Raw genomic sequence first — 25,041 nt, forward strand, 5'->3', positions numbered from 1 at the left:
AAAGCTAGCTCCATAAAGACACAATAAAGCACAATAAAATAATTAATACTATTTTTAAACTCATGGTTTTTATCGCAAGTCTTCTGAGGCCATGTGACTGCTTTTATGGTACTTGTGGTTTGTTATATACTGTAGTTGGCAATGTTTTTTCATGGTTTTGAAAGAAGTTTCTTATGCTGAACAAGGCAGAATTTATTGGTTCAAAAATATTGTGAAATAGTATTGCAATTTAAAGTAACTGTTTTCTATTTTCCTATATTTTAAAATAGCCTGTTTTAAATTTTCAGCAGCCATTACATCACCATCTCCAGTGTCACATGAAACTTCAGAAATCATTCTAATATGCTGATTTGGTGCTCAATGAACATTTATTATTATTGTCAATGATGAAAACAGTTTTGCTGCTGCTTAAAGGGATAGTTCACCAAAAAAAGAAAATTCTGTCATTAATTACTCACCCTCATGTCGTTCTAAACCCGTAAGAACCCGTAAGAGAATGCTTTTTGTGGTAGTTGCATTACTGTCTATGCAGGGTCAGAAGGCTCTCGGATTTCATCAAAATCATCCTAACGAAGGTCTTACGGGTTTGGAACGACATGAGGGTAAGTAATTAATGACAGAATTTTAATTTTCGGATGAACTATCATTTTAATACTTTTGTAGTGAGCATGATATATTTTTTCAGGAATCTTCTATGTCTTAACTGATCAGTTTAACCGACCCCACAGTTTTGAATGGTATGTATCAAAGGTCTGGAAACTGGTCACTATTTATTTTATTGTTTTTTTTTTATCACTTTTGTCTTTACTAGCTCATTTTAATGGGCCCTTCAGTGTGACAAATACTTTTTAAAACTACAAATATATTTCATGGATTCTCTCTATTTATATTGGGTCATAAAGGCTACATGTAGGCCTATAGTGATTATAAAATAATCAGCAAAATGGTGTTTAAAGTGGCTGTAGATGCAAAATAGCATGTCACACCACAGTATGCCAACTACACATCTGCACGTGTCCTCTGGAGTGTAATGATCTAGTGGATGGACTGAAGAATCAAAAAATAATCAAATCCATGCCTCCCGTAATGTCCACGAAATGTTGCTATTGATGTCCTCCATTAGTTTTGCAAATAAATAATTTGAAGCATGTAGCAAAAAGCTGACTATTTTTCAAAAGATGCACATCACAGGCTTGAAAGAAAAAAGCTCTATCCATTTGAATTCAGATGATCATTATTTCCCAGCATCTGTCACATTTCATATTTACCTTTATCAGCAGAAAGCATTTAATTCATTAACTCTAAAAGAGAAATAACAGCATGCGTGTCATTTGCACTATAGAGAGGACGCCTTGTACTATCCTTGATGACTTCCCAACTGAAAGCACACCTGGCACTGCAAAGAGAAAGAGAGAGAGTCAAAAAACAAGAGAAGGGGCAGAAAACTAATTAACAGCTGTGTCCAGTGGGACGAAGCTGCTGTAATAAGATAAGCTTTACAGGAGAAATCAAGGATGGGACCCTAGCGAACAGAGGTTAGCTGTGTGAAGCGATTGCGGGGGCGTCCGTTCTGTGCTTCCGTGTGTCTATGTGCACGTGTGGGTGTGGAGCTGTGTTTTGTGCCTGCAGTGGGTGGTGATTGACTCATCTGTTCTGATCATGATGGAGGAGTCTGGCCTCTTCGCTAATTCCTTACATTCTCTCTCTACACAGCCTCTGCACATCCTTTTTTGTTCGCCAACTGTTGTTCTGCAGTTTATTTGTTCTGTTTAACATGCCGCTTTTCCCCTACGTGCTCATCCATCATGTTGTCTCGCCTGGTCACCTGTCGACTCGAGAGCCGGGCAACGCTCTGTGGGCTCATCGCTGCTTTGGCTAGTGACATTTCCAAGACGCGATGGGCATGGGAAGTCTTAGCCTGACAATCCTAAATGAGAGGGTTTGGAGTGCGCGCAAGCTAACGGAGACACTGCCAGCCAAGCATATTAGGCAGCGCTTCAGTGCCTAACCCTGGGACGGGCAATTTCACTGCGGGGGTCTGGCGCATTTATGGATCCCCTAAGAATAAGATTGCTTACCCTTGCTTTTTATAGCCTTCACGTACTATATTAACACTCTTTGAGGCTGTGTGGACTAAGTTATAAAAATGATGATTTTGAATATCTTTTTTTCCTTTTATGTCATTTCTAGTTAAAAATGTTGAACAGTGTAACCTGCGACCTGGATTCCTAAATGTGCATTGCTTGGTGGATAACAGGCTTTCAGAATGATTGCTTGTTATTTCTCTTTCGTTCTATTTAAAATTATTGTGGAGAAACATATGCCAAATGAAAAGATTCAGTAAGAATCTGCTCTGTTTAAACCTGGTAGAAAGATCTTCGGTGGTCACTTGTGATCAGATTTCCAGGAGAAGATGTATTGACTGCTATGTCAGTTAATGCATCTTGATAAATGCACAATACTGCTTCAAAATATTCTACACTAACGTTTCGTGGAACGCTTGCTGTTTTAGTCACTGCATGTTGATGTCAAGCAAACTAGAAACCATGAAGTCTTTTGCATGTATATGTAAGCACATTTTCCTGTTTTTTAACCTATTTATCTATTTTTACTTGTTTTAAAGACTTATGTAGCAGTCACATTTTAAACCCTTATTTTAGCATGGTGAATGATTGACAGGTAAGTAGTCAGCCCTTGTATGTTATGGGACAGCATGTATTTAGCAGTGTCCTTATTTCAGCCAAAATTATAGTTTATTTAATTTTTCAGTATTAAACATTTTCCCAATTTTTGCATTGAGATTACATTCATCTAATGCACACTTAAAGTAAATCTTTGAAAACACAAGTAATGTGATAACACTGTTAAATGTAACCATTAGCAATGATATTATATGAATAATATTATAATAATATTAATATATTAAATAATATAGTAGTAAATAGGATGTATTTATTATAAGATGTTTCTCTCCAGTGACATGAAATGATTGGTACATTCCTAATCTAACCTGATATTATTACAGTATTGTGTAAACAAGGCTTACAGGTTTCAGTTTTTCCTTTAGTTAGCCCATTTGTGCATTTTTGGTTGCAGTGTAGCTGAGATAGATGAAGATTTCCGCGTAATCACAGATTCTGTATAGAAATTCTTTGATATTTGGCCAGATCCTTAAGGATTATTAAAGTCACTAGAGCACTGGTCTCACAGCAGCAGTAAAGGCCAGCATGCAGCCATAGTTATGAACAGCCCTAATGTTTCTATGACCTCATTTTTCACTACACAGCCTACATACTTCAAGTTTAAAAAGCCCTCTTAACATTTTTTCTGTGCTTATGGCACTTAACACGCTGTTGTAAAAGTCATCCTAACTTAGATGACATAAGGTTACACCTCTACAGTGCTGCAAGTTGCCTCAGCCTTATGTTTAGAGGATGCTATATAGCACGTTGTATAATGATTCATCTTTAATTAAAGGGATTTCAGAGTTTACTTTAATGGGAATTAAGTGTCTTTAATGATATTGTTTTAGTATTATCTTTAGCTCCCAGGCTGGAGGAGAAATAGAAGCCTCTTTAACTGCTGCATTGTTTAGTTTTCCAGGCGTGGTAAAGGCATTTGCACATAAAGCTTCCAAATCCACATTATAGAAATCGAATTTCTCTGAATTCCTGATGGAAGACATAAACCAAATTTGGCTCCTAAAAGTGTGAAGTACACAAGATGTTTGGTGTGGAAAATACTCATAATTGTTTCTCATTTCCAAACCCTTGTTACTGTTTTTATATATTCCATTTTATATTCAAGGTTTCACAGAGTTCATTTCCTCATTTGAAATTACAACTGCATTCTTATTACAAGTAAATGATTATCACAATTATCAATCTGTGCCCAATGTAAAATGGAGCCACGAAGCACCTCTAGGATGACAGGTGACCCTCAGCCCCCCATTTTACCCCCAATAACTTGTAGCATGTTTGAATTGCATTCATGCTGTAAGTGTGTCATCATATCTTTGCAATGTTTCAACAGCATTGTGAGAATCTCTCTATTGATCATACTTTCCATGTAGTGCTGAGATGAAGCCTTTTACCTCAGGCTGCTTCTGGGATTTTGTTCCACGTTACTTGCTCACTCTAACTTTAGAGTGTTTAATATGCCTGCACTACTTTTGTTTTTAAGTAAGTAGGTTTTTTTCCGTTGTTAAAATATGTACCTGTCACGATACACTGCCGGAAGGAACACAGAGTCGAGAATAATCGAGAGAGCGTATTTATTAATTCAACACAGGGGTAAAACCAACATGGAAACAGGAGGAAGACACACATATGTAACTTGTAGACCCAACAAACACAGATTGAACAGACTAGGACCTTTAAAGACAGGATAATTGGGGAAACACAGGTACATGGAATGACTAAATTAACAGGTATATGGAACACATGGGGAAGAAACTAGACACACCTGGGAACTAATCAAACCAAACACAGGAGACAGAAACTGGGTCACATGGGCAAAAACACACTGAATGAGTCCAGGGGTGTGACATTATCTCTACACCATTTTAATGTGGTTTCATGAGGGAATTGCAGGGTGTTTGTAAGAATAATTCATAAAAATGTTCAATCAAAAGAAATAGTCTAAACAAATAATTTTTAATGTAAAATAAAAAGTAAAACTTGCTAAAAAAAATTGTGAAATGTATTGTTTACTTGCATGTCATGTAATTATTAAATGATAAAAACAATGTAAACATGAAAATGCTAAATTGCTTTGCTAAATTGTTGCAAGGTTAACTTGATGACAAGTAAATTTTTATTCCTTTAAATATTTCATTTTAAATAACCCCTGCCCTAAAAGGATGGCTTTTTTTTAAATATAAAACATTATGTGAGCAGTTTAATATGTAGTTTGATCAAAGGAGTTTGGGGCTGGACTGCCTATAAAAAGTGGGGAATTGACTGCTTTATGTGCATACTTCTACAAATTCATTCATTCAACTAGTGGCTGATGCATTTTGCCAACAAAACTGAAAAGCATTTTATCGTTTTGGCAAGCACTATTCTGATTGGCTGATTTTACACAAGGGCATACAAGGATTTTAATCAGTCCATCTGAAAACAATGTTGTTTTGTGTACCGGAGTGGCATAAGTTTGCATGGTTAGTAACATCTTGGGAAGTAGATGTTTGTTTAGTAATATTAACTAAACAATATTATTGTTTAGTCTAGTCGTAATATTAACACAAAATAACATTTTTAAAGATTTATTGGTATTATAGTCAAAGTCAATGAGAATATTGAATGTTTTGTTTTCTATTAAATTTCCTTAACAAAAACATTCTTCAAAATATCTTGTTTTGTGTAAAGTTGTGGAAATAAATTCCACTGGTTGTGTGATGACAAATAATGATTCTGTTCTGTTCTATTCACGGAGTCTGACAGAGTCTGGAATCTCAGAGTCAGGGCCGCCCTCCGCCTTCAATCCCTTCAACACACTCGCATAGTGCTGCTTCAGTAGTGAACTCAGCAGGGCGCACTTATCAGATCTCTTCCCCCACATGACTTCCTCTTTTCCCCTCTGGTCTCAAATCCCATACTGTTCTCCCTCGTAATTCCCTCTCTGATAGCTTAACGTCTGTTTCATTCATTCTCAAACATATATAGATCAGTAGCAGGCGATTGTCTTTGAATTTTTTCCACCTTTTACAGTATGTTACACTATCAATGAGGAAGTAATACTATAATGTTACTGTATGTTTATATGAACATACTAGTTTATAGAATTTACGTATGCTACCAATTTAAACATTTGGGGTCAGTAAGATTTTTGTTTTCTTTTATTTACTTGAATTCAGCAAGGATGCATTAAATGAATCAAAAGGGACATACATTTATAATGTTACAAGATATTTTAATTTCAAATAAATGTTGTTCTTTTCAAAGAACCCTAAAAAAAAAATCATCACAGTTTCCAATAGGGCTGGGTTTTGACAGATTTCATGATTCGATTTTGAATCATAAGCTTGTGATTCAATCCGATTTCTGATCTGATTCGACATCAATTATTTTGGATATATATATCTATATATATATATATAATATCTATATATAATATATATATATATATATATATATACACACACACACAGGTCCTTCTCAAAAAATTAGCATATTGTGGAAAAGTCATTATTTTCCATAATGTAATGATAAAAATTAAACTTTCATATATTTTTAGATTCATGCACACCAACTGAAATATTTGCAGGTATTTTATTGTTTTAATACTGATGATTTTGGCATACAGCTCATGAAAACCCAAAATTCCTATCTCAAAAAATTTGCATATCATGAAAAGGTTCTCTAAACGAGCTATTAACCTAATCATCTGAATCAACTAATTAACTCTAAACACCTGCAAAAGATTCCTGAGGCTTTTGCAAAACTCCCAGCCTGGTTTCATTTATCAAAACCGCACTCATGGGTAAGACTGCCGACCTGACTGCTGTCCATCCATCCATTGACACCCCTCAAGCGAGAAGGTAAGACACAGAAAGAAAATTTCTGAACGAATAGGCTGTTCCCAGAGTGCTGTATCAAGCACCTCAGTGGGAAGTTGTGGGAAGGAAAAAGTGTGGCAAAAAACGCTGCACAACGAGAAGAGGTGACCGGACCCTGAGGAAGATTGTGGAGAAGGACCGATTCCAGACCTTGGGGACCTGCGGAAAGCAGTGGACTGAGTCTGGAGTAGAAACATCCAGAGCCACCGTGCACAGGCGTGTGCTTTTGAACCAGAAACGGCGGCAGAAGCGCCCCCCTGACCTGGGCTACAGAGGAAGCAGCACTGGACTGTTGCTCAGTGGTCCAAAGTACTTTTTTTCGGATGAAAGCAAATTTTGCATGTTATTCGGAAATCAAGGTGCCAGAGTCTGGAGGAAGACTGGGGAGAAGGAAATGCCAAAATGCCTGAAGTCCATCAAGTACCCACAGTCAGTGATGGTCTGGGGTGCCATGTCAGCTGCTGGTGTTGGTCCACTGTGTTTTATCAAGGGCAGGGTCAATGCAGTTAGCTATCATGAGATTTTGGAGCATTTCATGCTTCCATCTGCTGAAAAGCTTTATGGAGATGAAGATTTCGTTTTCCCAGCACGACCTGGCACCTGCTCACAGTGCCAAAACCACTGGTAAATGGTTTACTGACCATGGTATTACTCTGCTCATTGGCCTGCCAACTCTCCTGACCTGAACCCCATAGAGAATCTGTGGGATATGTGAAGAGAAAGTTGAGAGACGCAAGACCCAACACTCTGGATGAGCATAAGGCCGCTATCGGAAGCATCCTGGGCCTCCATAACACCTCAGCATGGCCACAGGTTGATTGCCTCCATGCCACGCCGCATGAAGCAGACCTGCAAAAGGATTCCCGACCAAGTATTGAGTGCATAACTGAACATAATTATTTGAAGGTTTGACTTTTTTTTTGTATTAAAAAACAACAGATTATTGGTCGGATGAAATATGCAAATTTTGAGATAGGAATTTTGGGTTTTCATGAGCTTATGCAAAATCATCAGTATTAAAACTGACCTGAAATATTTCAGCTGGTGTGCAATGAATCTAAAATATATGAAAGTTTAATTTTTATCATTACATTATGGAAAATAATGAACTTTTTCACAATATGCTAATTTTTTGAGAAGGACCTGTATATTAAAGTACATGCCACATGCCACATAAAAAAAAAATCTCTCAATTAATGCTATAAAATACAACATGTAACTACATGAGAGTCAGTTGGTATTAAGTTATAAAATTAAGTAAAAATTATAATGAATATTTTATATGGTGCATATATTTAGCAAAATACTCCTCTTTAGGTAAGTGACGTCAGGTGACATTGTTTACAAGATGTTATATTGATATCTTTGCATGGTTGAAACACAGATGAGTAGATCAAATGATCAGTGATACGGATTTTGGTAAGTTGTATTCTTTATTTTAACTTACAATCAGATGATTATTCATGTTTTTTTTCCATGATGAAACTGGTAGATGAGTAGATGAAATGATCAGTTCACGCGCACTTTGCCCTGCCACTTCTCTAGAACTGAGGTGCTACAACAATCTGTCACTCCAAAATTAAACAGTGCCAAAATGGCATTTATTGTTTGAATACTGTAATAAAATGGATAGAATTTGAAATCTGAATCTTTGTTTCATATCAAAAGTAACAGCACAAAGCTTATTGCGATTTATTGGATGGGAGATGCGCTTTAATTAGCTAACTGAAAACAGGCTAGACTTCTTAGGATTTAAGAATCAATATCGTTTCATAAAAATGAGAATTGATTTAAATCAAGAAATCAATATTTTTTACCCAGCCCTGGTTTTTATAAGCACAACTATTTTTTTAATATTGATAATACAGTGAATATTGATTGATACAACAATGATTGATTGAAAATATTTCACATTATTGTTGATTTTACTGTATATTTAATCAAATGAATGCAGCTTTGTTGAGCATAATAGATTTAGGGCCAGTTTTACTAACAGCTTCCGCCAGCACAAACCATCTTTTGGCGTTAAAACTGTACTGTCAGGATTTACTAAAGACGCGCAGTGAAGAATTAGCACTGAAAAGGCATGGACACAGTTATTTTTGCGCTTGACCTTATTGAATATGCATTTGTAGGAGTTTCCCTTTCAGACACAAAATTTATGGGAGGACAGAATTCAAATGACTCACGCAATGCATTTTACTAACGTTTGCACTCGTCAAATTACTGGCATTTACGCCATTATTTAACGCCCAAAAAAAGCATGTCTTAAACTATTTTGCGCTTGAAATGGCTACAATTATTATTGCAAGGAGATACTCCGCAGAGAACAGAGAGCGTGTGGTAGAAGGGAGAGGATTTTTCCACACGTACTAATTTATTTTGAATGCCAGAAGAACACATTATCCGAACATATCGTTTGCCAAGACATGTTTTTTGTAATTTGCTTCAGGAAACAAATGATGACTTGGAACCCTCATCTAGGAGTCACACAATACCAGGTCTATCAAAACTTCTAGCAAACCTTAATTTTTTGTCATCCGGTTCTTATCAACTTACTGTGGCTTCTTTATTTCTTTATTCTTCGTTTGTGACTACGCTAATTTGTGCTGCGCTTGTTATATTGTGTTGGTAGATATGTAAATAAGATGTTGCGTCTGTGTCCTTTAATTTGCACATTATTAGTAAATAGGGCTGTTCAAATAATCGAATGCGATGTTCATGTGCATCTCATCAGTAAAGCCGGTTCTGTGATAAGTAGTAAATCTCCATCAACTGCTTTTAGATGGAGCGGCATTTAATACACAGAGCCGTAGTTCACTGACAAGCTACGCAATATCACGTTCATAAACGCAGGCGAAACAACGCCGATAATAAACGTGAAATTGCGTATCTCCCATCTGCACTTTTTTGGTATTGTGCTCTCACACTAATTTGCCCTGTTTAGTAAAACTGGCCCTTAGATTATTTGAAACCATTAAAATATATTTTTTGCCTCCAACGTTTGAATGGTTGTATAAGTCACAAATGTCTGATTTTCTTTATTTCCGGTTGTTTACTTGTAATCTCAAAGAAGGCAAAAGAAACATTGCTGCCTTCTGAAACCTTGCTCAGGTTTGGACAGCATTACTTCCTAGAAATGAACAATTTTCTGCATTATTCAGTCACATATTTTGTAATATTTGTTATATTTTGGTTATATTTGTCATATTTGGCGTCCTTGGAGAAAATGCAACTGATGCGGTTACACAAATGCACACATACACTGTTTGCATGCTAATAAAACATCAAGGCCCCCACACACAATAAAGATTCAAGGACACACTTCTGCACTTCCATGCACGCACTTTCACACTGAGACGCACACATTGCTGAGGTGTTTTTCTTTCAATCTGTGACATAAATGACAGTAGGCCACCTATTCCCGCTGTGAATTGTTTGTGCAGAGGGACAGTGTTCTAGGATACAGTTTCGTATTTAAAGTACCATAACAAGAAGATATTATTCTCCATTGTAGCAAAGGATTTGTGTCAGTACTGTAGCAAACAGCCTCGGTCTGCAGGCTAATTCAAAGACTTGCACGACTTCGACGCGTGGCTGTTCTTTGGAAATATGCAATTTTCATTACACCGGATGAAGCATCTAAAGGTACAATGTCCTTGGGCCTATGCGTGGGCTAACGTTAGCAGAAAACCTTATTTACATACGAAGCTCGTTGCTATTAGTGTGCATTATGACAAAATAAGTCTTGTGTGAAGTCTTATTACCGTGGGCACGCTGGAGCGGTTACACTGATGAAAGCGATTCATATTTTGCCTGCGCAGGTATGCGTGTATGTGCATATAGTTTGTTATTGCAGCTTCCAATCTCTCACTCTTTTTTTTAAATTAGAACTCAAGTAAACGACCATTTTTCACTCTCTGCTGTTAAAAAAAGAAAGAAACTGAAGCAAATGTCAGCAGGGGATTTGTTGTATCATGGCTCTAAACTGCATCAGAAATGCAGTGGACACAAACTAACATTAAAGGATTAGTTCACCCAACAATGAAAATTTGCTGAATATTTACTCACCCTCAGGCCATCCAAGTAGTAGATGAGTTTGTTTCATCACCTGAAGAGATTTGGAGAAATTTAGAATTACTCTTTCTCACCAATGGATCATCTGCAGTGAATGGGTGCTGTACAAACAACTAATAAAAACATCACAATAATCCACAAGTAAACCGCATGACTCCAATCCATCAATTAACATATTGTGAAGCAAAAAGCTGCATCTTTGTTAGAAACAAATTAATCTTTAAAATGTTTTTAGCTTCAAACCATTGCTTCTAGCTAAAATATGTGGAAGCCCGTTTCCACCACTGAATAAAAAATAAATAAAGGTCGTTCAATCAAATATAATCCAATAAAAGACACTCAAGAGTAATTTGTCAGATATGCCAGTTTAAGTCTTGCAAGTTTATGTCTTGCAATTCTAATTTTAAAACAGACACTTGTGAGTAATTATCATGCAATCTCGCAATTCTGTTTTATATAGTTTATATCTCGCAATTCTGACTTCATTTCTCAGATTTGGGAGTTTATATCTCAGAATTGTGAGATAAAAAGTCACAATTACCTTTTTTTTTTTTTTATTCAGTGGCATAATCGGGCTTCCTTAAAATATGAATTCTCTATTCATAATATTGCTTTCTTTAGTGAAAAAGTCACTTTGTCTGAATCAGGAGAAAATATGCACAGATCAAGCATAGTTACAAGCGAAAACAGATCTTAACAAACATGTTGGTGGATTTTGATGTGAGAGGAAAATGGGATGGACTTATTGAATCCTATTTTGACCATGTCAAAAGTTAAAATGCTTTAATGACACATTTGTCTCTTAAAAGCAGGCAGCTTTTTACTTCACAAGATATTAATAGATGGTCTGGAGTCATGTGGATTACTGTGGATTATTGTGACTTTTTTTTATTTGCTTTTTGAACTCTTATTCACTGCAGAGGATTCATGGGTGAGCAAATGATGTAATGCTACATTTTCCAGATCTGGTCAGATGAAGAAACAGATTTGAATGGCCTGAGGCTGAGCACATTTTCGTTCAGAATCTTTATTTTTGGGTGAACTTTTCCTTTAAATGCACATGGGAAGAATCAATGAAATGCCAGTTTGCATCATTTGACTGCATTTATAGATGGGTTAGTCTATATTTAGTCATCTTGTGTTGCTCATAACTCACAATAAAAAGAGTTGACAATGCTTTAGCGTGCCATAGCATGTTTCCCAATGGAGATATAGAATAGATGACGTTTCTATGTTTAGCATTTGCTGTGCATGTGACTCATGCATAGATATAAATCAAGGTTTTAGTGCTGCAGGGTGGAAGTACTTAAATATGCATTAAGGAGAATTTTGAGATGTTCATAGATCAGCACTGCTTCACCTTTTGAACTTGTCCAGATGAACCTGCTGTGAGGAAAGTTTTGGTTTAATTCAGGAAACCTTCTGTTTGAGATCAGAAAATCTTCACCTTTGACCTTGTTCATAATTAAGCTGGCTCTCCAAATAATTTGATTTCATAAACTTAGTATATTAACACTTGCAAAGACTTCTTTTATTAACTTTCCTTAGGTTGCCCCCAAGTATGCACTGAGAACAAAATCATCATAATTTGCTTTAATTGCCATGTTTTGAATTGCAAATCAGCCCCTTTTTTTCCTTAGATATCTTCGATCAAATACTAATGAGGTTCTTATTTACACAAAATATAATTTTCTTTCTCCCATGTGGAGTTGATGTATCTCAGTGCACAAAAAGGTGTTTCGATTAGAATTTGCGTAAGGGCAGAATGTCTTGTTCTCTTCATATCAACCGCCCCATCCTCCCTTCATCCCCAACTCTTTCTCTGCTCGTCTTTATACAACAAGATTTGCTGAACGTTGTCATGAATGAGAAGTGAGCCCAGTTGCCATAGCAACAAGCCATTTTACCTCCGACCGGCAACATATATTACAATGCAGAACATAAAAGGTAGAACAAATGAGGCAAAAGTACTTTCGTTGAGAGCAGGTGAATTGGGATGATTTTACTTTGTGTTGTATTTGAATCCCAAAGACAGCTGTTATTTAGCAAGTGTAGCACACACCTTGTGTAACCAGCGAGTTCCAGTGCCGCTAGAGAGATTATTTGACCTTTCCTTTTATTCATAAGAACAGCGATGGTGAGTGCTGATGTAGCAGTGCTGTAGAAGATCATGTAGATTCTCATTCAGTCTGACTATGAATTTCTGTGCCAGTTTCGTAAGTGCAGTTTCTTTTTCCTGTATTCACCACTGGATTACTGGGGCAGTTCCTCTTGAAAGGTTAACACAGTTGCATGTGTTTTTTTTTTTTTTTTTTTTTTAATTAACCTCTCGTTTTGAGGATAATGTTTCTCTGTTTTTGGGTCCAAAAGAAGAGGCCTGTATTCCTCTCTCTGATGATGGTATTTGAATAAAGGTCATGTTCAGAGGAAGGGAAATGTCAGGTTTGTATGTAATGCAGAATAGCCAAAAATGCCTTAAATTTTGCTGTGTGCCCAAATGCGAGTGGCGTAATTGTGCTCGGTTTGATTCGTAATCAGAATTTGTTGCCAAACTGCAACAGACCCCAGATTTACCGAAAGGGGAAAATATATGCGGTTCAGAGCACAGATGGTTACAGAGAAACCAGGAGGGAAACTCGAGCACTGTATTCAGAATTATTAAGCTATGTTAATTAGTAGAAGATGAAAATTACTTTATAAAAATACAATAATGCTTCTCTCGCGAGTGACCCCAGAGAAAGCCTTTAGCGCCGAGCCTCTGCTGATTGTGAAACTTTGCGTTTTCCTTCTGCTGTTGGCAGCTTTGCCACATGTGTCTCAGAGTAGCGTTGTGATGAACCCTGTCACGATGCATATCCTCACAGAATAGATTACTGACCTGAAGAGAAGTTTCATATGCTGTGCTGCTTTCCCAATGCTTAGGTGTGAATTTAAAGAGCTAAAAATAAAAATTCTGTCATTATTTACTCACCTTCATGTCATAACAAGTCTCATTCACCACTGCATTTATTTGATCAAAAATACATTAAACCATTAATATTATGGAATATTATTACAATTTAAATTAAAGTTTCTATTTTAGTACAGTATATGTCGTTTATTTCTGTGATGGCAAAGCCGAATTTTCAGTAGCCATTATTCCAGTCTTCAGTGGATATGACATTCAGATACGGTTCAATATCTTTTTTTGAATGATTATAAATGCCTTTACTGTGACTTTAGATAATGTAATGCATGTTTACTGAATAAAACTATTTATTTCTTTCAGAAAAAAAAGAAGTCTTATTAACCTCAAACCTAAATTGTAGTGTATGAGTTTACCTTTTTTGGCCCCTTGGTCACTATTCACTTTTGTTAAATTGAAAAAGTGCAGCTTGAACATTCTTCCTAACATAAAATCATACAAGTTTGTAACAATTTGTAAATGATCGAAGAATGAAAGAAAATACGAAGAAAAAAAATTGTAGTGAACTATGAACTATTCCTTTCATTGTGCCATTTAACAGTTAAAAAGTTAATTTGCACTTGGACACAAATATTGACTTTCTGCAACAAGAAGGCTCATTTTTCTCATGTATACAGTCAGCCAAGGTCACTTTCTTGGATCACAATAGGTTATTTTTTTAAATTCCACAGATTTAAGTTGAAACCAAAGTTGAAGCATTTCATCAGAGCTGGTTGGTTCTTCAAGGTTGTGTGCTCTCTCTGCTCCTTGCTCTTCACACTCTCCTTCAGTGTGAGGGCTCTATGCTTCAATATTGGCTTCAACAAGGTTTAGAGTGTCTTGCTCAAGGATGTGTTAAGATTTGAGTGCTGTGTTGGAAGAAACAGAAGGTCCCTGGAGCTGTGCACACTGAACCACATGAAAAAAGCAGATGCATTTCAGTTCTTTAATGAAATCGCACCCAAATGTGGTGTTGAAGGATGCTCCATGTCAAGTGTTCCTTGCTGGTGTAAAAAAAACTTGACGTTAGGTTCTTCTTGTTTTGTTAGGAGAAGGTTAAGAGTCATTTTTTGGCATGCAGAAATGATCTGTGATTCTCTTCAGTGGGGTTTAATTGAGTTTTGGGTTTAGCAGCTTTACATAGATAAGATCAAATGCTGCTGAAAGCCGTCTGTGATGATACCACTTATGAATGTATTGATTTTTTCTCTCTCTCTTTTTTAAAGAGGAGAGACCTTGAAATAAGCTGTTGTTGTATGATGCATTGCAGGAGTAAGGTGCTTTGGGGAAAGAACGGTCTATCTTTTCTTATATGTGCCTGCACCGATGCTTTTCCCCTCTACAAGATCTGCAGGCATGGAATTAGAAATCTCACAGAAGCAATAAACAGTAATTGGATTTGGCGATGGAAATCTCGTTACCAGGAGAGAGAGAGACCCTGATGGGAACACTGGCAACTTCTCAGGGCTATTGCTGCCACCTTCCTCTCCTCTCTCTCGCCCCACTGATTTAACCAATCATCTTTTATTTGAATCCAGTGAGACCCGCGGTGACGAGGCTGACTGACGGGGGAGTCTGTGTACGGCTGTCAGTCAGCGAAGCACTGAGACAATAGTCATGAGGCCAAGATCAACAGCCACCACATAACAGTGTCCTTCCATCGTTGTGTATCTACAGCCTGCCTGAGAGTCGTCACATGGCAAAAATTCAAGTTTGCAAATGGTCACAATTAATCTGACCAACTGCACATACGATGGCCAAAGGATCTCAACAATCCATGCGAATAACAACTGGTCCATAGTAACTACAATGTTAGTAAAGTCCCGCCTGTTATTGCTTGGACAAACAGCCATTGTAAAACAGATTGCAAATTCATTATAATGTATCATATGTATCAAGTCAATATGATATAAAATAACTGTTTAAATACTTTTTTAATGTTAAAGGTTCTTTTGTGCATGATTTATTGATGCACGTTGTTAAAAATAAATTGATAAATAAAATGTGGATAACATACATTTTTCTTCAACAGAGTATCTTTTCCTTTAAATATTTTTTAGGACTTTATTACTGTGCAAAAGTTTGGGGCAATACTATTTTATGTTTCTGAAAGAGGTCTCTTTTGCTCACTAAGGCTGCATTTATTTGATAAAGTAAATACAGCAATATTGTGAAATAGTATTGCAATTTTAAAATAATTAAAAATTAAAAATAAATAAAATTACAATTTTAAATAATTTTTAAAATAATTTAAATATAGTTTATTCCTGTAATGGCAAAGCTAAATTTTCAGCAGCCATTACTCGGCTCTCCAGTGTCACATAATCCTTCAGAAATCAAAGTAATATGCTGATTTGCTGCTCAAGAAACATTTCTTATTATTAGCAATGCTCAAAACAGTTGTGCTGCTTAATATATATATTTATATTTTTGTGATGCATTTTTTCAGGGTTCTTTAATAAAGTTCAAAAGAACAGCATTTGGAATTACGTATACATTGTAACAAAATTTTAAATAAAAGTTTAGTGAATTGAAAACATCCTCGCTCAGAATGGTAGTGTATGTAAGATTATGGAAGAAATGTGTTTTAAACATCTTTTCATGTTGACTTGATGCTCACAATTTGTGTACTTTCCTCCAGAGCAACTTTTGTGTTTACCCTCGCTGGAAATGAAAACTTTTAATCCTAAATATTTGTAATGAAAGATGTATGAGGTCTTTGAGTTGCTGAGTTGACATGAGACTAGACAAATGAAAACCCAGGGTATTCGCAAACACTTTCACAACTTTCAGATTCTCTGTTAGTTTTTGGTTTGTTTACTGCCCAGCAGTTCACTTCAGGAGATCCGGGAAGATTTCATAGATGCTGGATTTTAATTAGATATGTCCGCTTATGTACCACCACAATAATGACAAGAGGCATCAGCTGAAATCCATTTATGCTTTGCTTCAAGCCCGAGCTGAAGGAATGAATTGACTTCTTCTAATATTGCACTAATTCAGCTTGCTATAAAAAGTTAATTGAGAGGGTCAGGGAGCTAAAATGCCTTGTCAAAATCAATTAGCCAGCTCACATATCTCACAAAAAATTCAATAATGTTTAGTTTTGCCCATTCAGGAACTTTTGAGATTGTCACCTCATGCGCTTTCTTTCCTCAGTGAAAAGCATCATTGTTTGAAAATGTCACCTCTGCTGTGTGTAGGTGTTTGTTTAGAGAATTTGTTCTGATTTGCATCAGACAAGTGGGGCCATTTCGGAAAGCGCCTGTGCATTTTGATTAAACCCATTGTCCGGTGCCATTATAATCCGAAAAGTTCAATTTGAAGTAAAGAAGACTGTGTTCTTAACTGAAAAATATACAGAGAGAGAGAAAAGTACTAAGAGAGAAATAGACTTTATATCATAATAGCTCTGTGAGACATATTAAAATGGCCACAGAAAAAGATGTGGTCAGCTCTTTTCAATATTATTGCTCAGTATGTGTTATAATATTAGAATGTTGAAATTATGTTTTTAATTAATAGTACAGACTTAGACATCCTATCACGATGTATGCTTTTTGTTCCCTAGAGACTCTGTGTTATTAAAAGGACCTTTTGGGGATCATTACTTATGTGTGTGCTGGCCTGATGCTTAATCATAAGGTGTTGAAATAAAGAACATGTAATTATGCTCTTTTCCTCAGACGGGGCATCAGAGATGGTGGGAGCAGGAAATCCCGATAGAAGACAACATCCAGAAAGGAGAACTACTTACCTACAACCTTACTGAACTCATTAAACCCGAAGCCTACCAGGTCCGTCTCAGACCCATAACACGATTCGGGGAGGGGGATTCAACGGAAAGGATCATTCGCTACAGTGGTAAGAAAAGGCTTCTTTGGTTATGATCATGTTTGATTTTAGTGTTCTCAGTATTTTGTTACAAAAAAAAGAGAAAGAGAAAGTGAGTATCCAAGTACAGTGGGGTCAAAAATAGGGTTTCACAATGTATCTCTACCATATTAGCTATCAGCATTAGAATTTTTTATTTATTTATTTATTCATCAATATTCAATGTTTGTGCATGTTTTCCCCCTATTTTTATATTTTAATTAGACTTTCTTTGCTATAATCTAACACTCACTTTAAGTTAATTTTTAAAAACACTAATGAACACAGGAAATCCTTAATAATAGTTAATCTTTGAAATCTCAAAATGAAAACCCCTTTTTTCATGCTGTGCATTATGATATTAATTACTATTTTGTAAAAATTTAAAACAGTTTATTTTAGTTTTGAATTTATTTTATTTTACAAGATTATACAGAATCTTAATTAAGTCATTTCTTGTTTACAGTATCAGCCATAAAGTGAAATGGTTGCATCCCTTTAGCAATAAAGTCCTCATTAAAACTCTGAAATTCAGCTATTTCTTTAGTACACTATTCTCTCAAATTATTATGCATTCAGTTTAGTTTTATTAATCATGGTTATTATTATACAGTTATACATATACATGTTTCATGCAAATATATAGCTCCTTGTGAAAAACATAATAATGATAAACTAAGAATCATGTTAGTGTACTAATACTGACAGAGATGAATGTCTGTGTACTGACTGTTTTAAAGTCAAGGTCATTTATTAAAAACACTTTGATTTTCCATTCATGAATTAGATTATTTGACAGCTCCAAATGTTGTGCGAATGCCTCATCTTTTTATTGAGAAGGAACACATTGATTCGAACCTGTTAACTGAACAAATAAGCAACAATGTTCTGTTATCAAGGTTGCACAACCCCAGTGTGATATTAGAGGCTCTTTAAAGGCTCTGTCTTCACTTTAAGCCTTTGCTTATGGATAGTAGACATGAAATATTGTGGAAAAGGTATGACGCACTAGTCTCCATCCAAAACTTTTTTAAACAGCACTTGGTTGTGGAGCAAATGCCCTTCACCCTCTGTGTGGCTTATACAAATAGGGATTTGCAAGAAAAGTCCACAGAAGATCTGTGCGGACCAGATGCAATTTCAAAAGCAGAGAAAAATCATTTTTCTTCCATCCGGTCATTATTTCATTTATTCTGCTCATAGTTTATTCAGCAGCTTACCCATGTGATATGAAGCCCTATGGCTCTACACGGTCTTTGTGTCAGGTAATGGAAATACCAGTGCTAAAAAATTGAAAATGTCTCATTTCATAACATCTCCCTCTCTGCTATTCCGTTTCCCCTGAAGTCATTTTGCCACAGGGCTCATGGGAAAAGACCATCTGTATTGATGGGATGACTTTCACACCAGGAGCACTTCCATCAAAGAGTCCAGCTTTTGCCACTGTGACATTATGCATTTTAATTGGTTCAAATAGCCTGGAGAAGGTGATAGCACAATCACACCAGTCACAATCCATATCCCGGCTTTCACAATAATACACTGGCATTTAGGCCGTGTGTAAATGGTTGGAGAAGCTCTCTGTGAGGATGCCTTCTGTTGGTTTGCTAAAACTGCACATTTACGTTTGCATTAGGCAGATGGTTATATTAAAAGTGTCTTACATTGCATTCTAGATATACATTGTCTTTCAGTTCATGTGCAACAGCACTGAATTTTTACTGATAAAATGTTTTAAAAAATAAAAAATCTGTCAAAACTTACCCTCATGTCATTGCAAACCTGTATGACTTTAGTTCTAAGCAAGTCAAATGATATTAAGTCATATTTATTTATTATTAATTTTTAAATAATGTATAATAAATAATAAATAATTAATTTTGTCTATTGGTATTCCCATCCATTGTATGAACAATATATTTTAAAATGAATGAAAAAAAGTATTTAAATTAAAACAGGATTTATCTGTGTGCGTGAATGTGAATGTTGCATTATTAATTTGTCACTAAATAATAGTGAACATTATTTTAAATAGTTTGAAATGATTTTGAATAGTCCTTTTAAATGACATGAGGAAGAGAAGTATCGCCAGTTTAAGTTGATGAATCAAGTTAAGCTCCACTCTCATTTAATATTTTTCTTCTTTTTTTACAATCCCTGCTGCAAAATGTTAAGTTTAAATTCATGTAATTGGCAGATGCTTAAATCCAAAGTGACTTGCATTCAGTGTTTTCATTGTTTCAGTTCATGTGCAACACCAATGAATTTTTAATGTTAAAGGAGTAGCTCACCCAAAAACCTGTATGACTTACTTTCTTCTGTGAAACACACACACACTATATATATATATATTTCAGTCAGTAGCATCCAGTGTTGTTGACTTTTATTGTATGGATATACTTATATAATATATATATATCTATATATATATATATATATATATATATTTGGACGCATGTCAGTGTTTTTTTTTTTCAGTCAGTAGCATCCAGTGTTGTTGACTTTTATTGTATGGACAAAAAAGTATCATAATATCATAAGAATCATATAGATTTGAAATGACAAATAATTTTTTGTTCCATATATGTGTTTATTTTACTTTTTTATTGAATGTAGAAAATGTATTCACTAGAATGAGCCAGAATCAGCCATTTCCGTTACATTTCAGTGAGTTGGGTTGTTTTTTCCTCCTGTACTTGGTGATTTTATTGGAAAGGCAAGCCATTGCAACCTGTGGCAAATGTTGCATAGTGTTTGTTAAGACTTTGAATGGCTGCGGTTCAAATTCGTTCACAGACAGTGCCAGACAAATTAACAAGCCACCAAGAAGAATTGATGGACTGTGTCATTTGGTATCATTCTATAAAGCAGTTATTCAACACATAAACTTGCTGCTGCCTGTAGATTGCTTTGGAAAGCCACCAACTGGCAGCTATTTATGATCCTTTCAGAGAACACAAACAGGCTGAGAGGACAGTGCTAACAAGCTATTATAATTGTATTGTCAGATAGTTAGTACACCTCACCACGACTTCACTATAGAATTAGGTTGTCATAAATGGCATTGTTTGTTTGTTTATTTGTTACTGCTGATAATATTAATAATAATGACCTACTGCAGGTCATTTAAATGGTAATGTAAGTCAATGCAAGCATTATAGCAAAATGAATGAATATGAAGTATGCTGATGAGGAGGCATGTATGATTCTACTCATTAATTTTTTAGGCCTTTGATTACATGTGGGATTACTTGGACTCAGTGATATCATATTGTTTCTAAGATGCCTTCAGGTTTTGTATGGGTATCGCTAAAACCCAGTCTCTATGATAAGACAACATGGCTTGTACAGTATCTAGCCTGAATTGCATTACTCAGCTCTGCACATTTATGTTTTTATCTGGCTTGTATCCTCTCCGAGTGGGAGATATACTGGGTCTGATTGCTTGTGTGTTTAATGATGTTGACGTTTGGCTTTTGCCTTCTGCTCCAATAGCTCTAATTGTACTTTTACGGGAATACAGGGAGAGAGAAAGGCAAAAGGAGAGAACATGGAGCCCATCAATTTTGAGAGTGTATTAATGCTGCACGTGTTTCCAAATATGCAACATCTGTTTGGTTTAACCAAAGCAGGCCTCTCCTCCTTACCCCATTTAGAAACAGCTGGATGGTTTACAAGAAGGGAACAGTAACCTTCATGGAATAATTAGCTTTTAAATTATGATTTCGCAATGGAAAAAAACAGCTAGTCTGGAATAGCTGACATTACATGTGATTTGTGATCACATGTGAGTAAGACGTATTGATTGTGCCATATTTATTTATTTTTATTTAACATCATCTGCTGTTAAAGGTTTTGCGACCTTAAACATATTAATTCAACCTAAATTCAATTTTTATTCTATTAATAAGAATCCTGTTGAATCTTGTTCATTTTTTATCCAGCATTGTAATAATTATTTTTTTACTCTATAATTATTGTACTTTAATACAGTAAGTGTTTTTATAAGCATTTTAGCATGTTTGTTGCTATATAGCCATCCCAATTTTTTTTTTAATGTATTATTTTCCATGATAAAGTGTACTGTATATTGGCTTTCCCATTCACATTAGATCAGTTACTTTTATAAGTAAAAATTACAATAATTGAATTAAAAACATGATAATTCATCTGTGTCCGTGAATGTGTCTTGTCACACTACATATTTGTCTAAAAAAGTGAACATTAATTTGATTAATTTCATTTGAGGTTATATTTTTAAAAAATATATATTCATTTATTTTAAATAATTCATAATAATTTATTTCATTTATTTATTTTTACTAGAAGCCTAATTCATATTATTGACTCTTGAATGGTAATGAGCCAAGGAATTAACCTTGATAACAGGGAGAGCAGCAGCTATTTTGGTTTGAAATGTTCCACCCCGTTTCATCCCTCTTTCTCTTAATGTCCAAACAAATGAATTTTTATAAACTGAGCTTGAGATGCTTCAAAAATCACCTCCAAAACAGAAAAGGCATCTGTTTCAAGGGATGACTCACTAACATTTTGTCTTCCTTGACAAAATCCCCTGTTTCCCTTAAGGCTGCAATTCCCATGACACTTCCCATCATTCATTCATTTGTAAATTCTGTGTATGTAGACAGACATTTGCTAATTAATTTCCCCTTCTTTCCCCCTCCTATCAACTTTTTACTTTTTCATTTGTATCATCAATTTCATGTGGAGCTGTTCCCCCTGCAGTTCACAAAACAGACATTTACACTGACAGCCCCTTGTGAACATCTGCTGTGTTTGAACGCTGTCGTGCTAATCTTTCTCATTATAGGAGCCTGATCAAATGCCAGAACCGATGCCACGTCAATTTGAGACACACATATTGATGTATTTCTTGAAAATCTTCTGCCGAAGTTAGAGATGTAATGTTTTTAAACATCTTCTGAGAGGATGACCATTGATTTTTTTTCTACATAGAAATGCACAGCTTAGCCTAATCACTGTTCTTAGAGGATCCAAACACGTTTTCCGACTTAAACAGGATTGCCCAGAGTTTTTTTGTATTCTGTTAAGGCACTGAGCTAAGTTGGTTGAAACAGGGATCGGTTTCAGTCTCACTATCTTTTCCACACATGCCCTCTGAAACCTTTCTTCCACAATGCACCTTAGCCCTCATCGAGGCTGCCTGGAAGCACACGGCTTTCTGCCGCGCTCAGATAGGCTGCTTGTGAATGGAATGAAGAGAGATACAGGTCTTTATGGTTCACCTGAGCATTGCACAGCCCCATAGTGACCTCTCCCCACACAAACACCCCCTCCTGCACTGACACACTATTTCATTTCCCTCTCTAACTGTGTGATACATGGTAATGATGCCCAAAGCACTTTCTAAACACTTCTCTCGAAGGACAAGCACCATTCTCCCGTCTCCAAGTCCCCTGCTGTTGTTTATAATGGTTTATTAATCAACTATGTACTAGAAGCCTTTTACAGCTCTTCTCTTTCTGTTTTACAGCACCAGTGAATCCTCCTTGGAGTGAGTATATATTCTATTTTTTCATTTTTAAATTTATTTTTATTTCATTGGCAAAAAAAAAGAGCAGTAAGCAATTAAAGAAATAGAGCCATTGACTTTTGGTGTTAAGCATCAGTAAATGTTCAACATGATTTCAGAATCCATTAACATTTATATGTATATGTATGATTCTAGCGTACATACACTAACGTTCAAAAGTTGTTTAAAATTTTTTAAAGAATTATGTTCACCAAGGCTGTGTTTATTAGATCAAAATTGGAAATATAAACAGAAATATTTTTACAGTTTTGAAAATATTTTCTATTTTAATGTTTTTTAAAATGTTATTTATTTCTTGTGATGGCATGAAGGCAGAATTCATTTTCATATCCTGATTTGGTGTGATATTTCTTATTATTATCATTATCATGTTTAAAGCGGTTGTGCTGCTTAATATTTCTTTGGAAACTGTGATAGAGCATTTATTAATTTTTTATTAGTTTTTACGATTCTTTGATGAATAGAAATATCAAAAGTATAGCATTTTGTAAAAAAAAAAAAACATTATAAATGTCTTTATTGTTGTTTTTATATAATTAATGCATCCTTGCTGAAGAAAGAAATAATTCATTTTGATTTAAAAAAATTACGGCCCTAAACTATTGACCAGTAGTGTATGTATGAATAACTTTTACAAATTATAGATATTTGAAAGCAAATACAAATGCTTTCAACTCCTATCCTATCATTGTGTTTTATAATAAGTAAGCAAAAAAAAAATGCATTTAACACTGAACATTGAACATTTCTGTCGATTTTAATGGTCAGACATTTTGTACACACTCACAGTAAATGATTGAAACATAGATAGAAAGGTTGACTTTAATCAAGAATGTTAAAAAACTCAGATGATAAATACAGTCTTAAGAAGATTTGTACCAATGTTTATCACTAAAAATCTTTAAAAAAGCATGTTTTAGATGCGCTCTATACATTGACATTGCATGTTTCAAGTATTTGACTAAACATCCAAAAACTAATTTATGTATAGCTTTGTTATATGCTCTTTCTGCACACTCTTCATTGTACTGTTTTTCTGCTGAACCATTCATAGGTAAGTTTCACTGTGGCTTTGAAGAGGACACCATCTGTATGTTCATCCAAGATAAAACCGAAGAGTTTGACTGGACAAGACATAGTGCTGCCACCAGGGACACTAAATATACACCCAACACTGGGCCCAGCAGCGACCGCACCGGCTCTAAACAAGGTATACAGCACATATGCCACTCAATGTTAAATCAAATCTGTAAGTTAAATTTAAATATGTAGATTTAGGACTACACCACTATTGTACATCACATAATTAAAATATTCACAAATAATTGAATGAATCGTCATTCATCAATGTGGGTGGATGTTGAGTAAAAGGTTATATCTTCAGCAAAGTAAAGGCTTGTGACTTGTAGAGAAGGGCTAATAGCATTAGCCTCCAAAGGCACTTTCAATTTCTCATGTTGCTAAAGGAGTGCATGGGCTAGCTTTTGTTCGGAGGGCGTTTAGGGGAAGATGCTCAGTGGGTTCCATTCCATCACTAATGCAATCAGGTTGTCTAGTACTTTGGTAAAGTAGTGGAAACTTGAAAATGCAAGTCGTAAGTTTAGAGTACAGAGAGTTATGTAGGGATGATGTCAGGCTTGACTCGTGAAAAAAAAATCAAAAATACCCTGGTCAATAGCACCTTAAGTCACTCTGACCTGATATTAAAAGAACAAAATCTGTCATTTAAAAGGCTATGAGAAATATGAATTGAAAAATCATTTGTCCTGTGCTATAAAGTCACTGAGATCCTATTGATTATTTGTAGTCAGTGCAGAGTTCAGTGGAGGAGTATTGAGGCTTGGAGAACTTATAGCCTGATAAATTAGCTGATTTGAGCCGCTGTATGATTTGATGTATGTATACACTACTGTTTAAATGTTTGGGGTTAGTATGCCTTTTTTATTGTATGGTTTTTGTTTTTTTTGTTAGTTTTTTTTTTTCAGCATAGATGCATTAAATAGATCAAAAGTG

At 35.4% G+C, this 25,041-nt stretch overlaps 1 protein-coding gene across 1 annotated transcript in view; it reads left to right on the top strand.

Moving 5' to 3' along the window:
- Nucleotides 1–25,041, top strand: part of LOC109107403 (MAM domain-containing glycosylphosphatidylinositol anchor protein 2-like) — a 124,517-nt gene that overhangs the window by 93,752 nt on the left and 5,724 nt on the right. The window contains exons 11-13 of the mRNA XM_042742429.1: nucleotides 17,267–17,444; nucleotides 22,969–22,989; nucleotides 24,083–24,238. Coding sequence (XP_042598363.1) covers nucleotides 17,267–17,444; nucleotides 22,969–22,989; nucleotides 24,083–24,238 — 355 coding nt within the window. The remainder of the gene's footprint in view (nucleotides 1–17,266; nucleotides 17,445–22,968; nucleotides 22,990–24,082; nucleotides 24,239–25,041) is intronic.

The sequence above is a fragment of the Cyprinus carpio genome, chromosome B17 (assembly GCF_018340385.1).
Source record: "Cyprinus carpio isolate SPL01 chromosome B17, ASM1834038v1, whole genome shotgun sequence".
Lineage (NCBI taxonomy): Eukaryota > Metazoa > Chordata > Actinopteri > Cypriniformes > Cyprinidae > Cyprinus > Cyprinus carpio.